This window comes from Stegodyphus dumicola, chromosome X2, assembly GCF_044657685.1.
Source record: "Stegodyphus dumicola isolate Sdum_Otavi_A_Nest chromosome X2, ASM4465768v1".
NCBI lineage: Eukaryota > Metazoa > Arthropoda > Arachnida > Araneae > Eresidae > Stegodyphus > Stegodyphus dumicola.
The window spans coordinates 167,151,548-167,171,417 of NC_140781.1; the positions used below are offsets into that span (position 1 = coordinate 167,151,548).

Sequence of the window (19,870 nt, forward strand, 5' to 3'; positions counted from 1 at the left end):
TCGCTTTTTTTGGCGGGATCGTTGTATGAACTTCCCTGACTTTTCCAGATTTTGACAAAAATACTTAAATTCCCTGACTTTTCCCTGAATATTTTGGTCAATTTTCGAATTCCCTGACTTTTCCCGGTTCTCCTGGTTTTCCAGGTAGCGTGGCAACCCTGGGCTGGTGCACCATCATGATGGAACCACACGCGATCACGAACGACAGCCGGAACATACAGAAGCCATTCCGGTAGCAGCTCTTGCAGAAAAATATGATAATACAAGCCATTTGTACATGCAGGTAAGAGGTATGGGCCTATGAGGTAGTCGTTAACTATACCCGCCCACACATTTACGGAGAAGCAGGTTTGGAATGCATGTGGACATGTGCCGTTAGAATTATGAGTTGCCCACACGTGCATGTTGTGGCTATTGAAGATGCCATCCTGTCAGAAAGTTACCTCGTCCGTGAATAGCACATTCGATGGGAAATCCGCCGGCGCCACACATTGCTGCAAGAACCAATGACAGAAATGAACTCAAACAGGGTAATCTGTCTCTTGCAAGGCTTGGACTCTGCAAATGGTATGTATACAAACCATTTTCATGCAATACTCTCCAAACGGTGGAATGACTCAGCTTTTCATGACGTGCAATAGCTTTTGTACTTGTCTGAGGAGATTCATGCACAATGTTCAAGATGGATTCTTTAATGCGAGGTTGTCGTGCACTTCTTCCACTCCTAGTGTCAGAGGTGGCTTCAAATGACCCGTTTTCACACAGAGACCAATGCAACCTCTCGAACATTGTGTGCTTTGGCATACGCCTGTTCGGAAACCGTTCCTGGTACAACTGTAGCGCTGCTCTGCCGTTCGTTCCCATTAGCAGCACCATACATGAGATGAATGTCAGCTTTTTCCCTGTGCATAAACTCGCCAATCACGCTTGACATCACAGTTGCGAACAATCCTCTGATGCATCGGATCGTGGTTTGTCTGGCTCACTACCGCTGCATTGCCAGCCAATCACTGCTGTAGTTCCTATTACTGTTAGTGTTCCCTTTTTTGAACATTTATTGTGAATACTGTATTGCTGCAAAGAAGCACTTTGCATTGATTTTGTATATAAACACATTTTCCTCTCGTGTTTTTTTTTTTTTTTTTTTTTCCCTTCCTGCCTTAACACGTCACTTTAGAACCTACATTCCTATACAAAAAGTGCATGTTTTAGTACACTCCACCACCCCTCCAAGTTTGTCCCATGATCTATGAAACACCCTGTACACAATTTAAAATTATATCAATTACGACAAAATTAAGAGAAGAATTACAAGCCTGGGGTGCTCAATTTAATATGGTTCTGAATTCTCCAATTCCAAAAACCATTTTAATTAAAATGTAATCAAAACAAATCAATTCTGCCTTTAACATATGAGCCATATAAGTGCTTGCAAAGTATGTTTCACATCCGATGGTATTAAATGAAACAGGCTTTAGGAAAGTGTAATGGCTTATGCCCAGGATGTGAAAATGTTCTTGTAAATATCTGGGATGGTATACACTGTTTTCATTTATTTACTTTACAGCATTTTACTCTGTAACTTCGATTATTGTGCTGTAGAATCACTAGATTATTTTGAAACAGGAGACATGAAAAGTTAGCAATGCCCTTGCTGGGACTCGAACGTGGATCTTTCGACTATGTGTCAAGTGTGCTACCGTTACACCATGAAGGCATGCTGGAAGGAGGGACAAAATACCTTACATACTCCCCTTTTTAAAGGGTGACTTGGGATTAGGGGGCTCAATTCGCAAATCCTTGTAGTGACAAATTATTGTCCACCACCTTTTACTTGGGGTGCCACTATAGTCATTAAGGTTTCTTGAAGCAGGTGACATGAAAAATCAACAATGCTCTCGCCAGGATTCAAACCTGGACCTCTCGGATACATGCCGTTACACCACAAAGGCATGATGGAAGGAGAGAGAAAATACCTTAAAGTGCATTTTATTTAATTCTGAATTTGTGACAAATTATTGTGCTAGGCAAATTTATTTTAAATATCATTTTGTGCAGCTTTTAATTCAGAAACAATTCTAATAGAACTGGTGATGTAGGCAGAAACAACCTACTTGTCTCAGCAACAATTTCTGTTGACAAGACCAATACAAATTGGTATCATTTGGCCATTTTTTGCCTCCAGGTGACATTTTCAGAGTCCCCCAAAAAAACTTTCTGAAGGTCTAAGAGTGATATTTCTCTAAGGTTTCAGAAATGTTTACCCTTCTCCTTGAGTAATGGTATATGTACATAGCAGTGAGCAGCCATGGACTAGCAACATTATTTGACATGAGTCTGTTCATACTGTTAAACTTCCTACTCTGGGTTTTACAGCTTCTGATATTGTTTTATGAGTCATTTTTGCAATATGAGGTAAACCTTGCATTTTAAGGAGGATTTTGATTTGAGTACTCCTTGAGCTATGTATACCTGTTTCTATAAACTGTTACTCATCTCAAGTTCATTTGACTTCTATGAACTGTAGCGCACCCAATACTGTCTTTTGACATGGTGTGGTGTGTGTATTTAATTATGGCAAAGCACGCTAGGGCTATCTGCCTATGGGGAGGGATGCCTTCATGGAGGATGGGAGACTTTAACAAGTACAATGAAAATGTTAGTCATATGTTATTGGTATGGACAACCATAAATAAAATTATACTTCTCATGAAGATTATTAAAAAGCATATAGAATCACTCAGAAATAATTAAAAATTTAATTAACTTAAAATGCATTCAATATTCTCACACTATACAATGAAATCATTACACAAAACATGATGCTAAAGTCCTTGACAGCAGTAATATTTCAGTTAAAGGTTTAAGAAAACATAATAATCACATGACATAAGGAAATATTTTTATTGAAACAAACTTCACTACCTTCAGAACAGCTATAACTATTTCTCTTGCTTGTAATTCGCCTTCTAAAACTCCTAAGAGCTGAAGGAGGTCTGGTTTACTAAGCTCCATCTTTGGATGCCTCTATTTAAAGATGAAATACAGAAATACATTAATATCTATATTAAAAAATACAAGCACTACAGAAGATGCAATTACCTTAAAGCAATACATTAGTGTCCCCTTACCTGCAGGTAATCTGCTCAAAGACATAACTGCAGCTGAGTGACATAATGAATATTGATTAACCAGGCACAGTCTAAAACGTTATGTTTATGTATTGAAGAATGATGGAGAAATAACAATGAAATTAAAACAAAACCGTCTATAGAAAATACAAAAAAGGAAAGGGAAAATGTGTGGATAACTGCAATGCCAGCAGATGATGTCTGTTAGATGACTGCCCTCAAAAAAAGTTCCAATTGACTCTTTTACACAAGCTTGAACTTAAGAATATTGTTCAAATTCTCTTGCAGACAGTGTTTCTTAATTTCTAATTAAGCTTCCTTTGTGTTTTCAAAACTGATTTAATTAGGATTACCAAACGAACTTATTCTCCACATAAGACTGCTTGAAAATACAGGTAGATAGTTAATATTTATCTGTTAATAATAACCATACATTTATCCTTCCTTCTGTATTTTTTAACTGCCGTCAAATAAACAGCAATTTTGATTTAACTGTGCATGTCCCTAGTGTTATCCCAATTAATCAGGAATTTATTGTGACTACTGCAAGCAAAGCATGGATAATATTAACTGTTGCAAGTAATGTGATATTCAATGTAACATTGATAAAAACAGTGAAATTGATAGGTAGCTTAAAATAAACCAATGCTTTGCATGAAATAAATAAATTATAAAATATATTATACACTGCATTAAATTTACTTTCTCTGTCATACAAAGTGTGCTTTAAAAAACTACACTCAAGTACAAAAAGTTTACATTCAGTATCTTTTGAGGGGGAAAAAAATCTGATGGCTGGATAGTTTGAAAGGGTTACAAATTCAACCAACACTTTCACTTATAATCTATTATTACAGCAGTATAGCACATACTATAAAAATATAAAGAGAAATGTGTTTCTACTGTTTTTTTAGTTTGGCCTGAATAATGTAGACTTCCGTTCAAAAATAAATCACAATGGCATTTTGCAAAGCAGGCAGTTGATATTTCTTTACTTGCTCATGGGTTTGAAATTCAGATGAAAAAGCAATGTTCCACATTTTTTAAACTAAACCAAGATTATGTTTACTTTAAAACTATCACTTATCAGATAGAAAATTGCAATGTTCAATAAAATTGGAGAATGGAATTTCTCAAAAAAAGAATTTTTCTCTAAAAGAATTTTCTATGATCCCATTGCCAGCATGGCTATCAAGTATTGTGCCTAGTTTGAAAATGTTGGCACAATACTTGATGGCCATGCTGATACTAGTAAATGACTACCATTATTACAAACTGATCAATCATCAGTGCTGTTACAGATGCCATACATAAACAAACAACAATATCTACCCAAGGAACAGTGGTACAAACTGAGAGTATTTCTGAAGCAAGTATCTAATCAGTACTTAACAAGCATTGTAAATCTTACACAGTTCAAACTATACAGCCTTTGTAAGTTGAAACTGTGCAGACTTAATAGAACAATTCAGCTTGTGTCTGGAAAGTATATTATGCCAAACAGTGTATGATTTTTAGATGCAGCTCACTTTTATCCTTGGTAATTTTGTCAATATGCAAAGCTATTGCTTATGGGGATACAAAATATTCAAGGAGCCTGTTCTACATCTTAAGAAAATAAGTTTGTTCATTATACTCGCTTTAATGGAGAGCTTTTTTCTCTGAGGGGGAAAAAAATCACTTCAAAATTTTATCAAAAAATGCTTGAGTAGGAACTTCTTCCTACCACCATTGGACTTGATGCTGTGAACAATTTCTGATTTATATACAAGACGAGGCATGACTTCATTGAACTACTGAGTTCTTCAAACTTTTAAATAAATACTTTGGTAACAGAGTTACTGTCCTTAATTATTCAAGCCTACTTCTTGTGAGAATAGAATAAACTGGCCATCAAATTAACTTGATCTGAATCTCTAATGCTTTTCTCTGAGTAATGCTTCATCAAAATATTAGTTACACCATACCAATCTTGATGCTTTAATGACATCAAAAATGTGATCTCAAAATTGTCTCTCTGCGTTCTCAACCACATGTATGTTATGTGTAATTTTGGAAAACAACTGAGAAAAGTGGTTGAATTCGACGTTTTTCAGATTAAGCATGTTATTTCAAAAACTAATCTTCTACTAAATCAATCATGGAAGTAGAAAAGGAAAAACTTATAGCATATGCTATGTTACATCCAATTTGAAAACAAAAAAACATTTAAGAAACACTGAAATTTTTTACTTCCAGTAAGCTCATTAAGTGATGTAGGAATTCTACGCTTCTAAGTTAATTTTACAATTTTAATGGTTAATATAAAATATTAGATAAGGCACAGCAACAAAATATTCTAGACTGCATTGTATTAACATCTAATTTGAATGCTTTATTAATTATTCTAACCTATTTATCACTAAAAGTAATCCTATACTCTATTACTTCATTAATACACACTGATCAGCCAAAATATTATGACCACCCTTTTAATACCATGCAGATCCACCTCTGACATGTTAAAATGGTGCAACTTGTTGTAGCATCAATTCTACCAGCCCTTAATAACAAGCCTGAAGAACATCATACCAAATTTGCAACCAAAAATGATTCAATTTCCATAACTGTGAGAAGGTTGCCAATGAGCCCTGAATGGAGCCCAATGATAACCCCAGATGTCCTCATATTTATCAAGTTATGAGATCAGGATATGAAATGGAATTTGTCAATATGCTATTTAAACCACTGCAGTACAATTCCATCATTGTGATAAGCAGCACTGCTGTATGAATTCATTTTTGACATGAAAGAGATACCATGAAAGGCTGAAACTGCATAGCAGTTTTGTTCATATAATTCACAGCTATCATATCATAGTGCATTCTTCTATAGCAACTGATCGCAGGGGATGTCCATAAGAATTTCTCCCACAACATAAAATCTTCACCACCTATTTATTTACATCCCATTGTACTTGTATCAATCAACTGTTCACTATACGGTATACCAATAAGACTATTCACGTGATATGTAAATATTATTGTTTAACCAGGCATGCTTTTCTTTCCCACTGCTGCACAGTCAAATTACTGTGCTCATAGCCCATTATAGATATAAAATTCACTGATGCTGGGTTAACAGAGGCACATGAAGTAGGCATCTCCTGTACAATCTCACACTCAATTGAGTATGAAGAACTGTGTGCTCAGATATACTTGCACTGTATTCAGTTGTCACTTGGGCCAACAGCAACTGCTTATTTGCCTTCACCAAAAGAAAGAGTCTTCAATATTTGCATTCATTGATTAAGCATGGATATGCAATACCTCGACTCCTATTGTTAGCATCCTTCTTCATTTTTCCATAGGTAATAACAATGACAGCCAACAAACACCTGGCAAGTAGTGCCATTTTTGGAGTTTTACATTTTTAAACTTTTGGCCACCACAGACTGACTACAATCAAAATCATCTAAATCATTATATCATTATATATACCTTTGTCATTATATTCACATGTAGTTGACAAAATGATGCCTCAATATCAATATCTATGACAGCTGTTAGGTAACATTTTCACATTATTACATGTCATTTTATGTTATTCTAGCAAGAGCATTCTCATACCATAAGGGAGGTTATTACATTTTGGCTGATAAGTGTATAATAAAATCATGACAAAAGGCAATGAGAGAAACCACTTGAATCAACAATAATATATAACAACCATATTATTTCAACAAAAATGTACAAACTACTTTTTAAATTATTACATTAATGTTTCTTCATTGTAACACTAGACATTAAATGATTATTATTAATTATGATGTTAACTTAAGAATGTAACATTTTCAGCATTCATGATAAATGCATAGTATTTAAAACTCGGGAAAGTTAATAAGCTTATAAAAAATTTGGTGCTTCAAGAGGTTACGTAAAACAATATGTTAAAGGAATTCCAGTATATACAAACTACATAATGCTTTATTTTAGATAAATACAAAAAGATATGTGGATTAAAACACATGCCAAGTTCATGAAAGACTTCCTAGGAGAAAAAAATATTGTGTATTTAAGCTATAACTTGGAAAATTCGTACAGCCAACCAGACAATCAGATCTATAGAAAACTGACATTTAGTAATTTTATTCATTTGTCAGGTTCCAAGTTGAACAATGTCTTACTTATGAAGAGTAAGTAGTACAACATAACAGGAAAAATGAGAATTACAGTGTGTCCATAAAAGTCCTTAATGTGACTGTCACTATCACAACTCTTAGGCACAGACATAAACTTTCAATAACAAAATTTTTTAAATGCTAAATATCCATGTCTTGTCATTTTTAAATTTAAAAAAAATCATTCGCATAAATTATGAAATTTAACTTCTCAGCCGGTTTTTTAGTCCCTATACTAATTATTAAGAAATTTTTATACTAATTATTTAAAAAGTTTAATTTATGGCGGAAAAATTATCGCAACATTTAATTTCAAAATTTGGGATTTAATGCCATTTTTTAACTTACCTCGAGGGGTTGGTTAATAAATAAATTAGGATAATTCAAGATCTACTTTTCCCCCTTAAATGCCATTCAATATTATTCCTTTATGATTTGCTACAGTAAAACATTCTTTAATTTGAAATATTATTATAAAAGAATTTTCAGGAAATATTTTATAAGTTTTCAAATGCTAAAAATACCTTATCAACATTCTCATGATATTTTATTATTCAAGAATCATAATCTAATCATCATTAAAAAATTATGAAAATAATATTACAAGTTGGCTATGTGTTACTACAAAAGCCTGCTAGTATTTTCTAGAACATGAATTCTGCAAGATTCTGTGAATAAGACCTCCTTTTTGAAAAATTTACATTGATCACTACTTTTCATGGCAAGACAGCACAGAAATAATAATGACTTAAAGTATCAACATTAGAAACCTTTTCTGAAACTGAATTTTAACTTTAGTTATGTATAAAAGCAAACATTTCACTTTCCAAATTCAACTCGGAGCCTGAATATGATTTCAAAATTTTAAGTTAAATATCTCAGTTAATTTTTTTTTTTTTTTTTTTCATACAGCAGCTAAACCTTTTGTATTTTATTTTGTATAAAAAGTATAAAATTTTCCTGAATAAAGGGCCTGGAGACCCTCAAAAAGTTAAATTCAGTAATTTTTACAAGAACTAATTTGATCAATTTTAAAAATTCCAAAATATGAGAACATGCATCATTTGAAACAATTTTGCATTCAGAAGTATATATCTTTGATTAACGTTATGGAATTAAAAACCACAAAAGAACTTTTGTGGACATGAAGTACGTGCAATATAATTTTTTTTTTTTAAAAAAGGCTGAAATTCATGCTAATCCTTTATATTACCTTCAAAGTGCTGCTAGGCTTTTCTGTTTGTTCAAATGGTCCACTGAGAGTCAAAGGCTGAGATTTTCCAAGATTTCTTGCAGCCATAACTTAAGACTATGTTCCACAGCTGTTTTCATTTGTTCAAGCTATACTTTTATAAACCTAGAAATAACAAAAAAAAAAAAAAGAAAAGAAAAGAGAGGAGAGATTATTTTCAATACAATCCTCTTTGAATATAGTCCACTTGGCTTATAATGAGCATTCAGTTACAGTGAATCTAAATTTTTGGTACTGGCTCATAAACGTAGGAAATAAAATTTCTATTTATAGTGAATCCAAAAATGAAAACTGTTAAGAAGATGTTGAGTCTATATTCCAAAATAAACCCTTCTCATAAAAGCTTAAAAGTTATGCTGAGAACAATATTACAGCTTAGTATGTAATCATTAAGTGCAGTGAAGGGCAGATACAGATGGAAGTGGATGGAAGAGATGGATCAAATGGTATAAGTGCCTTCACCTCACACAGATATAACATTTGTACAGTATACTTTTAATTTCACTACCGAGTTATTTTATGTGAATTTGCTTTGCTGTCTTTCTTGCTTTCCATTTTCTTGCCAGAATGCTAATTTGTAGTTTGTGCATATTTAAATGACATAGAAAGCAATAGTATCTAATAGAATGTTTTAGACGATAGAATCAGAGTCTGTTCTGCCTGAAAGCCTTGTTTGCTACTTGATTCTCTTGAGAGCTTGTTATCTGCAGCATTGTGCTATTCTTGCCATTAGGCTTATCAAGCTGAGATTAGGATTTTAAGACAACTTCTGTGTTTTGAGTCTGAGTAGCCTTTTGGTTAACCTATGATTAACTTAGTTTTAATTTCAATTCTCATACTTTTTGAGTAATGCCATAAATGCAAACTGGTTTTCTATGCACGAACAGTGCCTTCTGTTAATCTTTTATCCGAGTTCAATAAAAGGTTTTTTTACACCTTTTAATGTTTCGTAGTCTTTCAGTTCTCGTAGTTTATGATACTAAAAAGAATGAGACCCTATACAAGAGCCTGAACTTCAGTACGGACCATGTATCAAGAAAATTCGACATTTGGTTTTGCCCCCTCAACTTTGCATGTTCTGCTGGCTTCTGTTAATTCCAAGGCGAGATTTGGATTCATTATGGATATCATAAGAAATGTCATAAAATCCATCAATCAATGGATTTCATGGCAATAGTCGCCATCAATGGAAAGTTTTCAGTAATTAACATTATTGAACAACTGAATTCCTATTTTCTATTACATGCAGTGCCTGAGGCACTAAAAAGTTACTATCACTACTGCTATTCTTAGATACAGGGAGCAATACCTACACATCTGAGTTATTTAAGAACACTCCCTAAAGCGTTCCCCATTACTCAAAAGCTAGGGCTAAGCTCAAGTCAGAACTATTTAGTAAATTTCAGTTTAAAGTTGAAGAATTAGTGGATTTTTATTTTATGGAAAGTTCAAATTTTCAGTTTGTTGTATGACAAGAGGCCTGATGAAGAAATTAATTCAAATTATCTTGCATAGGTTACTGCTGCAAATTCAGAATTATTTTGAACTTCGAAATCCAATGACAATGGAAAATCTATTCAAGTTATAGTCACTAAATTTCAAAATAGATAGGTGGCGGAACAAAGATGCATAACAGGGTATGGCAAGAGGCTAAACAGGCACAATTTTAGGCGAGTGCCTCAGTGAAGGCCAGTCACTAAATTTCAAAATAGATGGGTGGTGGAAAAACCATGCACAACAGGGTATGTCAAGAGACCAAATGGGCACAATTTTAGGCCAGTGCTTCAGCGAAGGCCACCGTTTGGCCAGAAGAGACAGTTTGATGTTCGAAAAGCACATTCAATCATGAGTGGTAGTTGTGAAAATGAAGGGCAACAGAAAAAACGAGGAAAGTAATAGGAAAAATTTAAACTAGGAAGGGGCATTGGAGACAAGAGAGTACAGTTATCCTAGAGGCAAGAAAATCCCTCTAAAATTCAATTTAATACCATTGTAGACAAAAATTCGGCATTGCTAGTAATACAGGGTTATTAAATAATGTCCCTGCAGATGCATTTATTTATCAACACTGGAACTCAACGTAGTTTTCTTTCCGAAATGTTTTTTCTAAAATATTTTAGAAAATATAGACTGTTTAATATAGTGAGAGCAAAAGTTATTGCCACCAAAGGCAAGCAGTGTACATACATAGGCGAGATAGCATTGCATTTACAGGTTAAAAATGAGGAACAAAATGCAGCTAACATATAAGCACAAGGACCAAAATCTTCAAGCTACTGAAATTTTAGGCTTAAGACTTTCTGAATGCAGCAGGTACCAAATTACATTTTTAAGAATTTATTTCACAGCTTGACATGAACAAGCTGGAGGAGAGATGAACGCAGCCACCAGTGATTGAGATAAGTCCTCTGGGTGCAGATGAAAATGAAAAACTGAAAGGTTGGTACGTCAGTTTTATAATTTATCTAATAATTGGCCAGACTCGCACAAACTGTGAACCATAGTACAGATATGGAATATGTGGTCCCTAAGATTAAGGAACAGACAATTGAGGAACGTATTCAAGAACTGTTAAAGCATAAAATTATAATGTCAATAAATTGTCTTTACGCTAGCCCAGTGGTGCTGTGTAAAAAGCAAAATGATCTCCCATTAACTACAAAGCTTGGCATTTCACAGCTGATTATCGAAAACTTAATAGTATCACTAAGCATCCTGTCTATCCTCTTTCTTCTTCATAAGCTCCACAGCCTGTTACAGGACAAGGCTGTCTCTCCAAGTTTCCTCCACCTGACCCATTCAGCACAATAGCTCTCTGTTGGTTAACTCCAATTAACCTTAAATCTTCCTTGACATCATCTATCCATCTAGTGGTGGTCTTCCTTTTTGTCTTACTCCCTCAACTCTCGAAATGGTTATCTTTTTGGTTGGAAATGCATCATCATTTCCAAACACATGGCCTAGCCATCTGATATGAGATGCCTTTATGATTCTCACAATATCAGTTCCACCATATTTCCTACATAGTTCATGATTATTAAAAATCCTCCACATGCCATTTTGTTGTACCAGGTCTATCCCTGCTCTACTAGATGTCTTATTAAGGTTTTATATAAATTTGGTTTTTATGTTGATTAGCTTGGATTTAAGTTGTTTTTAGACAGTATAGTGGTTAGGAAAGGCTGACTGCGATACTGAAGGGCCTGGGTTCAAATCCCGGAGAAGGCATGGTTGTCACTGTCCATCCCTTCATAGGAGACAATGGTGGCACACCTGTTTGGTGCCTCCATAATAAAGAGACCACCACATCTGGCCTTGTATAGATTAATGGACTGGGTTACACTGTAACTGTTCACAATCTGCCATTGGGGGGGGAGTTGTTTTTTAGGGCCGTAGCTATAAATATTCTGTTTTTTCCATTTCAGTTTTTACATCTCTGCAACTTGTGATCAATGTGCCCAGATATTTAAATTGTTTTGTGGTTTCAAAGGCATAAGTTTTTATCTTTAAGGCGGATAAATTAACAATTTTATTAGATGCAATCATAAATTCAGTTTTGTCTTCATTAATGAATAGGCCCATCTTTCTTGCCGCATTTTCAAGCGAGACAAATGCCTCGACCACAGCTTATTTTGATCGCCCGATGATACCAATATCATCGGCAAAAGCCAGCAGTTGAATGGTTCCGGCAAGAATGGTTCCACTTGTGTTTATTCCAGTCTCTTATTGCTTTTTCTAGAGCTATATTACACAACAGGCAATTTAGTGAGTCTCCCCATCTTAATCCTTTCTCAGTATAAAAAAGTTCTGAAAGATATGTTGAAATCTGCATTCTACATATCAGTATTTTAAGGGTCATCCTTGTGAGGGTTATCAGTTTCGTCGGGATATTAAATTCCAACATTGCTTCAAGTAGTTTTTTTCTGTTAATACTGTCATAGGCAGCTTTAAAGTCAACGAACAGGTGGTAGGTGTTAATGTTATATTCTTTAGTTCTTTCCAAGATTTGTCTGATAGAATGCAATTGATCAGTTGCTGTTTTTCCTTTCTAGAATCCACAATGGTAATTCCCAATAACATTAGAAGTATATGTAAGCAATCGTTCATACAAGATAATGAAGAAGTTTTTATATGCCGAATTCAGTAAGATAATTCCTCTGTAATTACAACATTCTAGTACCTTGTCTCCTTTTTTATAAGTAGGACAAACAGTAGGCACTTCTTCCCACTCAGTAGGCATTTGTTCCTGTGTCCATATACAACAAATTAGATAATGGATTGCTTTATTTAAATTCATTTCATCGATATTTAAAAGCTCTGCCTTGATGCCACCCAGTCCAGCTGATTTATTATTACTTAACTTTTTTATTGCCAGTTCAACACGATATAGAGTTGTTGAATTATGCTCTATAATCTCACCTATCTTGTCTATCCCCTTGCTATAATTGTAGAGATTATTCGGAAAATTAAATCAACACGATTCATGACATCATCAGATCTAACATCTGGTTATTTCCAAATTGGCGTGAAGCCTGAAGAGGTCTGAGAAGTTGCATTTATTACAAAGTCTGGCATTTATGCCTTTTAAAAGAATGCCATTTGGTTCATGCAGAGCACCTTCCACTTTTCAACATGCAATCGACATAATCTTAAGACCAGTCCTCAGGAAAAATACTTTGATCTACGTTAATGATATAACAGTGACTAGTGAAACAATCAACGAATATGTTAAAGACTAAAAATAATTTTTGATTCAAAATGAAATGGGACTAAAAGTAAATACCGCCAAGTGCAAATCAGCAGCTAGAGAACTCTGTCACTTAGGAACACAAAATACCAAAGAAAGGGACTGAAAACTCCAAAATAATAGCTATAAAAGATTAACCTCCGCGGAATACTGCAATGAAAGTATCTTTGTTCTTAGGCATGTGCTCATATTATAGGACTTTCATTAAAGACTTCACTGAAATTAGCTGAGCCCATATTATAATTGATGTGGTATATCAAGAACTATCGATGTGGTATATCATAATTGGACTTAAAAGCTGGCACAGAGCAAGGCATCGAAGCGTGCACAGAAATAAGAAAAGGACTGAAATGCGAGTAGTCATAGTTATGAGTAGCTGTAGATATAAGTGTGTATGCGAACGACGATATATTTTGTATATATAATAAAAGTAGCATGTAGAGTAAAAGAGTGTGTCTTGTGAAATAATTACCCACTAAAGGATACACGGTAGCTGGTAATAATGGATGTGTGATTTTTTAAAAAAAATTTGCCTAATGCAATCTCAATAAGGACTTGGGGGATTCCCCGAAGACGGCTCAAGGCAAAGCTTTGATAAACATTTTCCTTTCAGAAGATCATGGACCAGCTTATAACTGAGTTAATAGCGCAGAATAGAGCTTGAATGGAGAGACTTACTTCAGTTATTATTCCACAAATGGACAATTCGAAACTTTCGGTTCAGTTTGAAAAACATAATGAACACGAAGAACAGTTTGATTCGTTTCTAGAGAGATTTGAAAGTTATTTAGATATACAAAATGTTTCACAGGATAAGCGTGGGAAAGTATTGATTTCTAGTTTGTCCGGAAAAATGTATAGTCTCTTAAAAAACTTGCTGGCTGCTGATAATCCTTCTGATAAAGATTATGAAGTGTTAAAAACAACATTAAGAAATCGTTTAAATATTAAGCCACTTATAATTCCTAGCAGACATGTATTTTTAAATCGAAAGCAGTACGAGGAGGAAACAATTAGTGTGTATATGGCAGAGTTAAGGTCACTTGCCATACCATGTGCTTATGATCAGAATATGTTAAATACGATGTTGGGGGATGTATTTGTTAGTGGGCTAAGAGATAGGCCTATTCTGAATAGAATTTCTGAGCAGGATAATATCAGTTTAGATGACACTTTAAAAACAGCTTTGGGAATGGAAAAAGTGTTAAAAGGTGTGAATAAATTGGGAAACCAGTTGAAATTAAAGAATTTAGTACCAAGAATAAAGGTAAATCTAAGTCAGTTGCTCCAAAACAAAAGTTTGAAAAACAAAACTTCACAGCTATGAGTGCTAAAGGGAAATTGTGTTCGCGATGTACGGGGACTGACCATGATAGAAATTCTTGTAAATTTAAGACAAGTACCTGCAGATTTTGTAAGAAAATCGGGCACCTTGAAAGGGCATGCTACAGCGCTAAAAATGCTGAAAAAATGAAGGCGAAACAAAAACAGTTAGATGTAGGAAATGAAAACACAGTTCCTATAAACAGCATACATTCCAGTGAGGTGAAAAATAGGAAACCGCCCATAATGGTCCAAGTGAACATAGAAGGAAAACCGGTAGCTATGGAACTGGATACAGTATCGGTAATAAGTTAAAAAAATTTCCGGCAAATTTCGAAAAAGAAAATTAAAAATACAGGTCTGGTATTTAAAACATATAATGGAAAGAAATTGATACCTTTAGGATCTACTACAGTTAAGGTAGAATATAAAGGTCAAAATAAAAACTTAAACCTTTGCATTGTTAAAGAAAACCTAGATACAATATTTGGTCAAGAATGGCAATTAGAGATAAATTTAGATTGGTCCTCAATAAAGTCAATTTCTGTCTCTCAAAAGAGTGGTTTAAATAAAATATTGGAATAATATAAAGAGATTTTTGATGGAAAATTAGGAGAGATAAAAAATTATGACGTTCAACTAGAATTGAAGCCAAATGTTTCATCAACATTTTGTAGAGCTAGGCAAGTACCATTTGCGTTAAAGGGCCGGATAGATGAAGAAATTGATCGCTTAGAAAAAGAGAGTATAATCGAAAAGGTTGAAACTTCGGAATGGGCAACTCCGTTAGTACCAGAAATTAAGCCGGACGGCTCTATACGACTTTGTGCCGACTACTCAATAACAGTAAACCCAAATATTATTACGCATCAACACCCCTTGGCGACCATAGAGGAAATATTTTCATGTTTGAGCGGGGGGAAGCATTTTTCAAAAATTGATTTTAAACATGTTTATTTAAAAATGAAAGTATACCCTGAGACTCAAAAATTGCTAACAATAAGCACACAGAAAGGATTATATAAGTGTAAGAGATTAATTCAGAAGTCAAACAAGAATAGATATTTACTTTTTATTGTAGATCATTTCTCTAAGTGGGTAAAAATAGTCCTCCTAAGAGCAGCCTCCTCTAAAACAGTTCAAGATTCCCTCTTAAATGAATATATTTAGAAATATGGAGCACCCTTAAAAGTAATATCAGATAATGGGAAACAGTTTTATTAGGCAAATATTTGAGAAACCATGCACAGGCCTTAGCATAGAACATTTTAAAATGGTGCTTTTTCAGCTGCACTCACACACAGTGGAGCAGGTCAATAAGAACAGAATTAAAATTACATGTTGCTGTGTGAAAAACTATCATAAGCCCTGGGATAGCTGGGTCAACCAGTTAACGTTTGCCTTAACATCAGCTATGCATGACATGACGGGAAAGACTCTAGCAAAATTATTCTTAGTCCGAAAACTAATTATGCCACATGGTTAAATTATTATTCTTTGTGTAGAAGACAGAGCTCCATACTTTAAAATAGAAGATATACAGAAAATAACAGATGAAGTAGTAAGACATTCAGATATGGCAAGAGAAAAGTAAAAATTGTATTATGATGAGAAAAAGCAAGATATGAATTACAAGGGAGACAACAAGTGTTAAAAGCAAAACATTCATTATCATGTGCTCATGAAGACAGGGTAGCTAAATGCTGTCCATGATTTCAAGAACCTTATGCAATTGGGAAAATTCGAAAAACGGTGATTTACTTAAAAGACAGTAACAAACAAGAAAAATCACAACCAGCGAGGTACAGTGGCAGAGCACAAATGACTTTGAAAAGGCATGTTTCCAACAGGAAACCAACACTACAGATGAACAGCCAAAAAGAATAAAGAATTGAACCAGAATCTAGAAAGAATAAGATGCTAAGAAATCAGACAAAACAGGGTTCATAAACATTTCTGCACGTGGAAATTAAGGACTTTTAAGTACCATTAATGAAAAAAAATTAAGGACCTATGAGCAAATGGGAACTGAATAAATTCAATTAAAATATTATCTATGCCTGAACTTCACTCTTGTAATACCATCCTAAAAATAAAATAGACTCGTAAGTAGGATGAAATATTATTAAACATGAATTAATTAACAAAATTATTAATATGTAAGTTTGAGAATAAAATCAACTTCATAAAATGTATCAAGTAGCATTAAATATTTTACGCTTATGATAGTTGGACATATTTGAAAGAAGATAAGTGACATTTTATTTATGTTTTACTAACAGTTAGCTTCTTTCTTTCTTTTTTTTTTTTTTTAATGTTTAATTTTTGTCACATACTTGCTCAGTCTAGAGGTTTAGTAAATTTTATGTTCAAGTGGCATAGAGTAAAATGAGAAGTAAGATCATAATCAGCATGATTCATAACAAAAGACTGGATGTTGTCACCCCTGCTATTTGCCTAGATAGAGACCTGTTGATTAGAACAAATATAAAAAGCCTGATGTAGGCACGGTTGGCAAGTTTGGAAGTTAGTTGGGCTCTGTTGGACACAATTAGAGTCGTAGCTTCGTGTAGAGTTCCAAAGATTGTAACCCAGTTAATATACTTTAAAGTTCCAATAAGTCACTAAAGCACCACAGGTGATAAGTTTTTTTGTATTAAGTCTCACTAGATGTCAACCATAAGTTTTACATGAATTCTTACATTTTTGTGTTTTAATCTTGTGACCAAGGCAAGGATTAATGAAAGGCAATAATTCACTTTAATATGCAGAGATAATTTTTAAGGGTAAGCAGTTAGTTATAAATAATTGAATTAGGTAGTTAGATATCCTTAGTCATTATGGATTTACATGGCCACTATAAAATTTTACTTATTTTTTAACAATATTTGTTTAAAAAAGGCCCTATTAAAATCACAATCTAATAAAATTTCACAGTTTAAACTACACGTAATTTATGAGATTGATTCTTAAATGATATTAGGATAATTATACATTAAAGCTACAAAACATTTTATGTTTTGCACAACACTCAACAAAATATTTATGTGTCTTTTTAATTTGAAGCCTTCCCGGACATTCTGGCTAATTTACATTCATTTCCTTCCTATTAAGCATCTTCTCTAATAATCAGAAATTTGTCTCAATACACAAACTAGTGTTCTCACTAGTTTCTGCTTGCTTTATCTCTTAAATTGCCAACTTCTTTACAATGAGAGTTTACTTGATCTGCTAAATAGTAATGGTAAATAAAAGCTAAAGTTTTTAAAAAAAGGGGGGGGACAAACGTGAAGCAAATTATCGCTATGTCTGAAAGCAACTACAATGCCAGACAAAGGTTTAAATAAGCATCTTTATTTAAAAAGAACTCAGAACATAAAGGCATGTTCTGATGCTAACAAAATCAATTACAGCACGTGGTGATGTAATTTAACAAGAACAGTCAAATTCAAACTAAAAATGTGGACTAATGGTCAAAGACTGTACAATTTAATTTTGATTTAAGCTGGCTCAGCAACTCTATCATATGGGGAAATAACTGTACATATCTTTGAACAATAATTTTCTTTGTGTATTCAGTTTCTTTTTTCAACATGTTTCCTTTTCCTTTTAGAATTTTTGGATTTAATTAAGGATTTCTGTTATTCTAAGAAAACTAACCACATTTAGAATGTATAGAAAAAGCTCCTAATTTTATTTCTTTAGCAATATCAAAATTCAGAAGAAATATGAAATACAGTACAAAGTCTTTAATCCGGACATCTATAATCCGGAATGAAACCGGACCTCAAAGCTACAAACTTTCTGCGCATGCATAAACGCATGATGCATTTACGCATGTTCATAATACCTTTACACATGTGCATATGCATTTACGCATGCGCATAATACGTTTACGCATGTGCGTTTAATGTATAATGGATGGTATAAGCTAGGCTAAAATTATCTAATTATCTATTTCAGTTAATGTTGCAGATTGTGTTGTTCCTTAATCTTCTAATTGGATCTGGCTTATTATTTTTTGCAGACTGTTAGAGCAATTTTATAAAAAGTAAGCTTGAACTTTTGATTATGTCAAAAAGAGTTTCCGATTCTGGAGCTGCCAAAGGATCTACAAAGCGAAAGCATGTTTCGATGCCCATCAACCAAAAAGTAGAATTGCTGCAAAAAATGGATGAAGGCATATCCTTTTTTTCTCTAACCATTCCGAAATCTGTTTATCAATTTCACGCTGCTCTGCGGGGGGGGGGGGACATTGTGGCACGCAATGAATTGGAAGTTGATCTGTCCGCACTATCCTCATCTTCAGGGCAGATGCAGTCTCGGATGTAGGGGGGCAAGCCAGGGTCTGTGTCCCGGGTGACAAATTCAAGTGTAGCGCTGGATCGTATTTGGAATGCTGTGAAATTTTGATACAAACCTCTTTTAAGAATATTTATAATTAATTACTCGGAAACCTTTTAATGGAACAAACAGTTAAAAGTAAGCTAAGTACAGCCGAATACGACTCTAAAGATAAGATCAGAGAGAGGACAATAGAGGGACTCCAGGCGTCACTGACAACGTCAGATGACCCTGTCCTTCTGCCAACCCTACATGTAATTTTATTGCAAAGGTACTCCGTAAACTCCTTGTTCTTTTGTCCCTGTAAATGACGTCTGAGTCTCTCTGTTATCTTCTCTCTCTAGGCGGGGACATTCAAACGAGAAACAGAACGATAGCATATAGGGTCTTGTTTTCATATCGACACCTCTTGCGATTTCATGTTGTATATTATTTAGGGTAAAAGAACTCATGAGAGCATCTAGAAAGAACTCTCAGGGGCAGAATATAGAAAAAGAGCAAAAGATAGGACCGAACAGATAAAACAAATTGCAGCTAAAATGAAAAAAAGGCTTCACAGAAAAGACGAACTGTCAGACCCTGCCGCAACTTCCGATGGTGCTGAGATTCTAAAGGATATTGATATTTCTTGAAATTTGAATGACCACAATGAAGAATCTTCATGTATCATCCTCAGACTGCATTTCAGCAACTGAGAGAGCAACCTTCTTCATAAACCTCAAACGAACATCTAGAGGACATAAAATTAGGAGATAAAGTATTTTCTCATTTAGGTGCGTGTGGGAAGCAGAAAGAAGACTTTAAAACTTTTGATTTGTCGGACCCAGGTAGTTGGTCAATTACAGAAAAAAAATTAACGATCAGCAACGATCTTTCTTAAGCAGTCAAGCTGTATTATTAGCCGAAAATCATCC

The 19,870-nt window shown here is 34.2% G+C and overlaps 1 protein-coding gene across 5 annotated transcripts in view; it reads right to left on the reverse strand.

Moving 5' to 3' along the window:
* LOC118184380 (uncharacterized) overlaps positions 1 to 19,870 on the reverse strand; it is a 139,953-nt gene that overhangs the window by 109,856 nt on the left and 10,227 nt on the right. For 4 of the 5 annotated variants that reach the window (XM_035354047.2, XM_035354044.2, XM_035354048.2 and 1 more), the window contains exons 2-3: positions 8,504 to 8,647; positions 2,926 to 3,027 (exon numbers count right to left, since the gene is read on the reverse strand). In XM_035354047.2, the coding sequence (XP_035209938.2) occupies positions 2,926 to 3,027; positions 8,504 to 8,590 (189 nt within the window). In that variant the 5' untranslated portion in view covers positions 8,591 to 8,647. Of the gene's footprint in view, positions 1 to 2,925; positions 3,028 to 8,503; positions 8,648 to 15,681; positions 18,209 to 19,870 lie in introns of those variants that run through there. The other variant, XM_035354045.2, reaches the window with a different exon arrangement.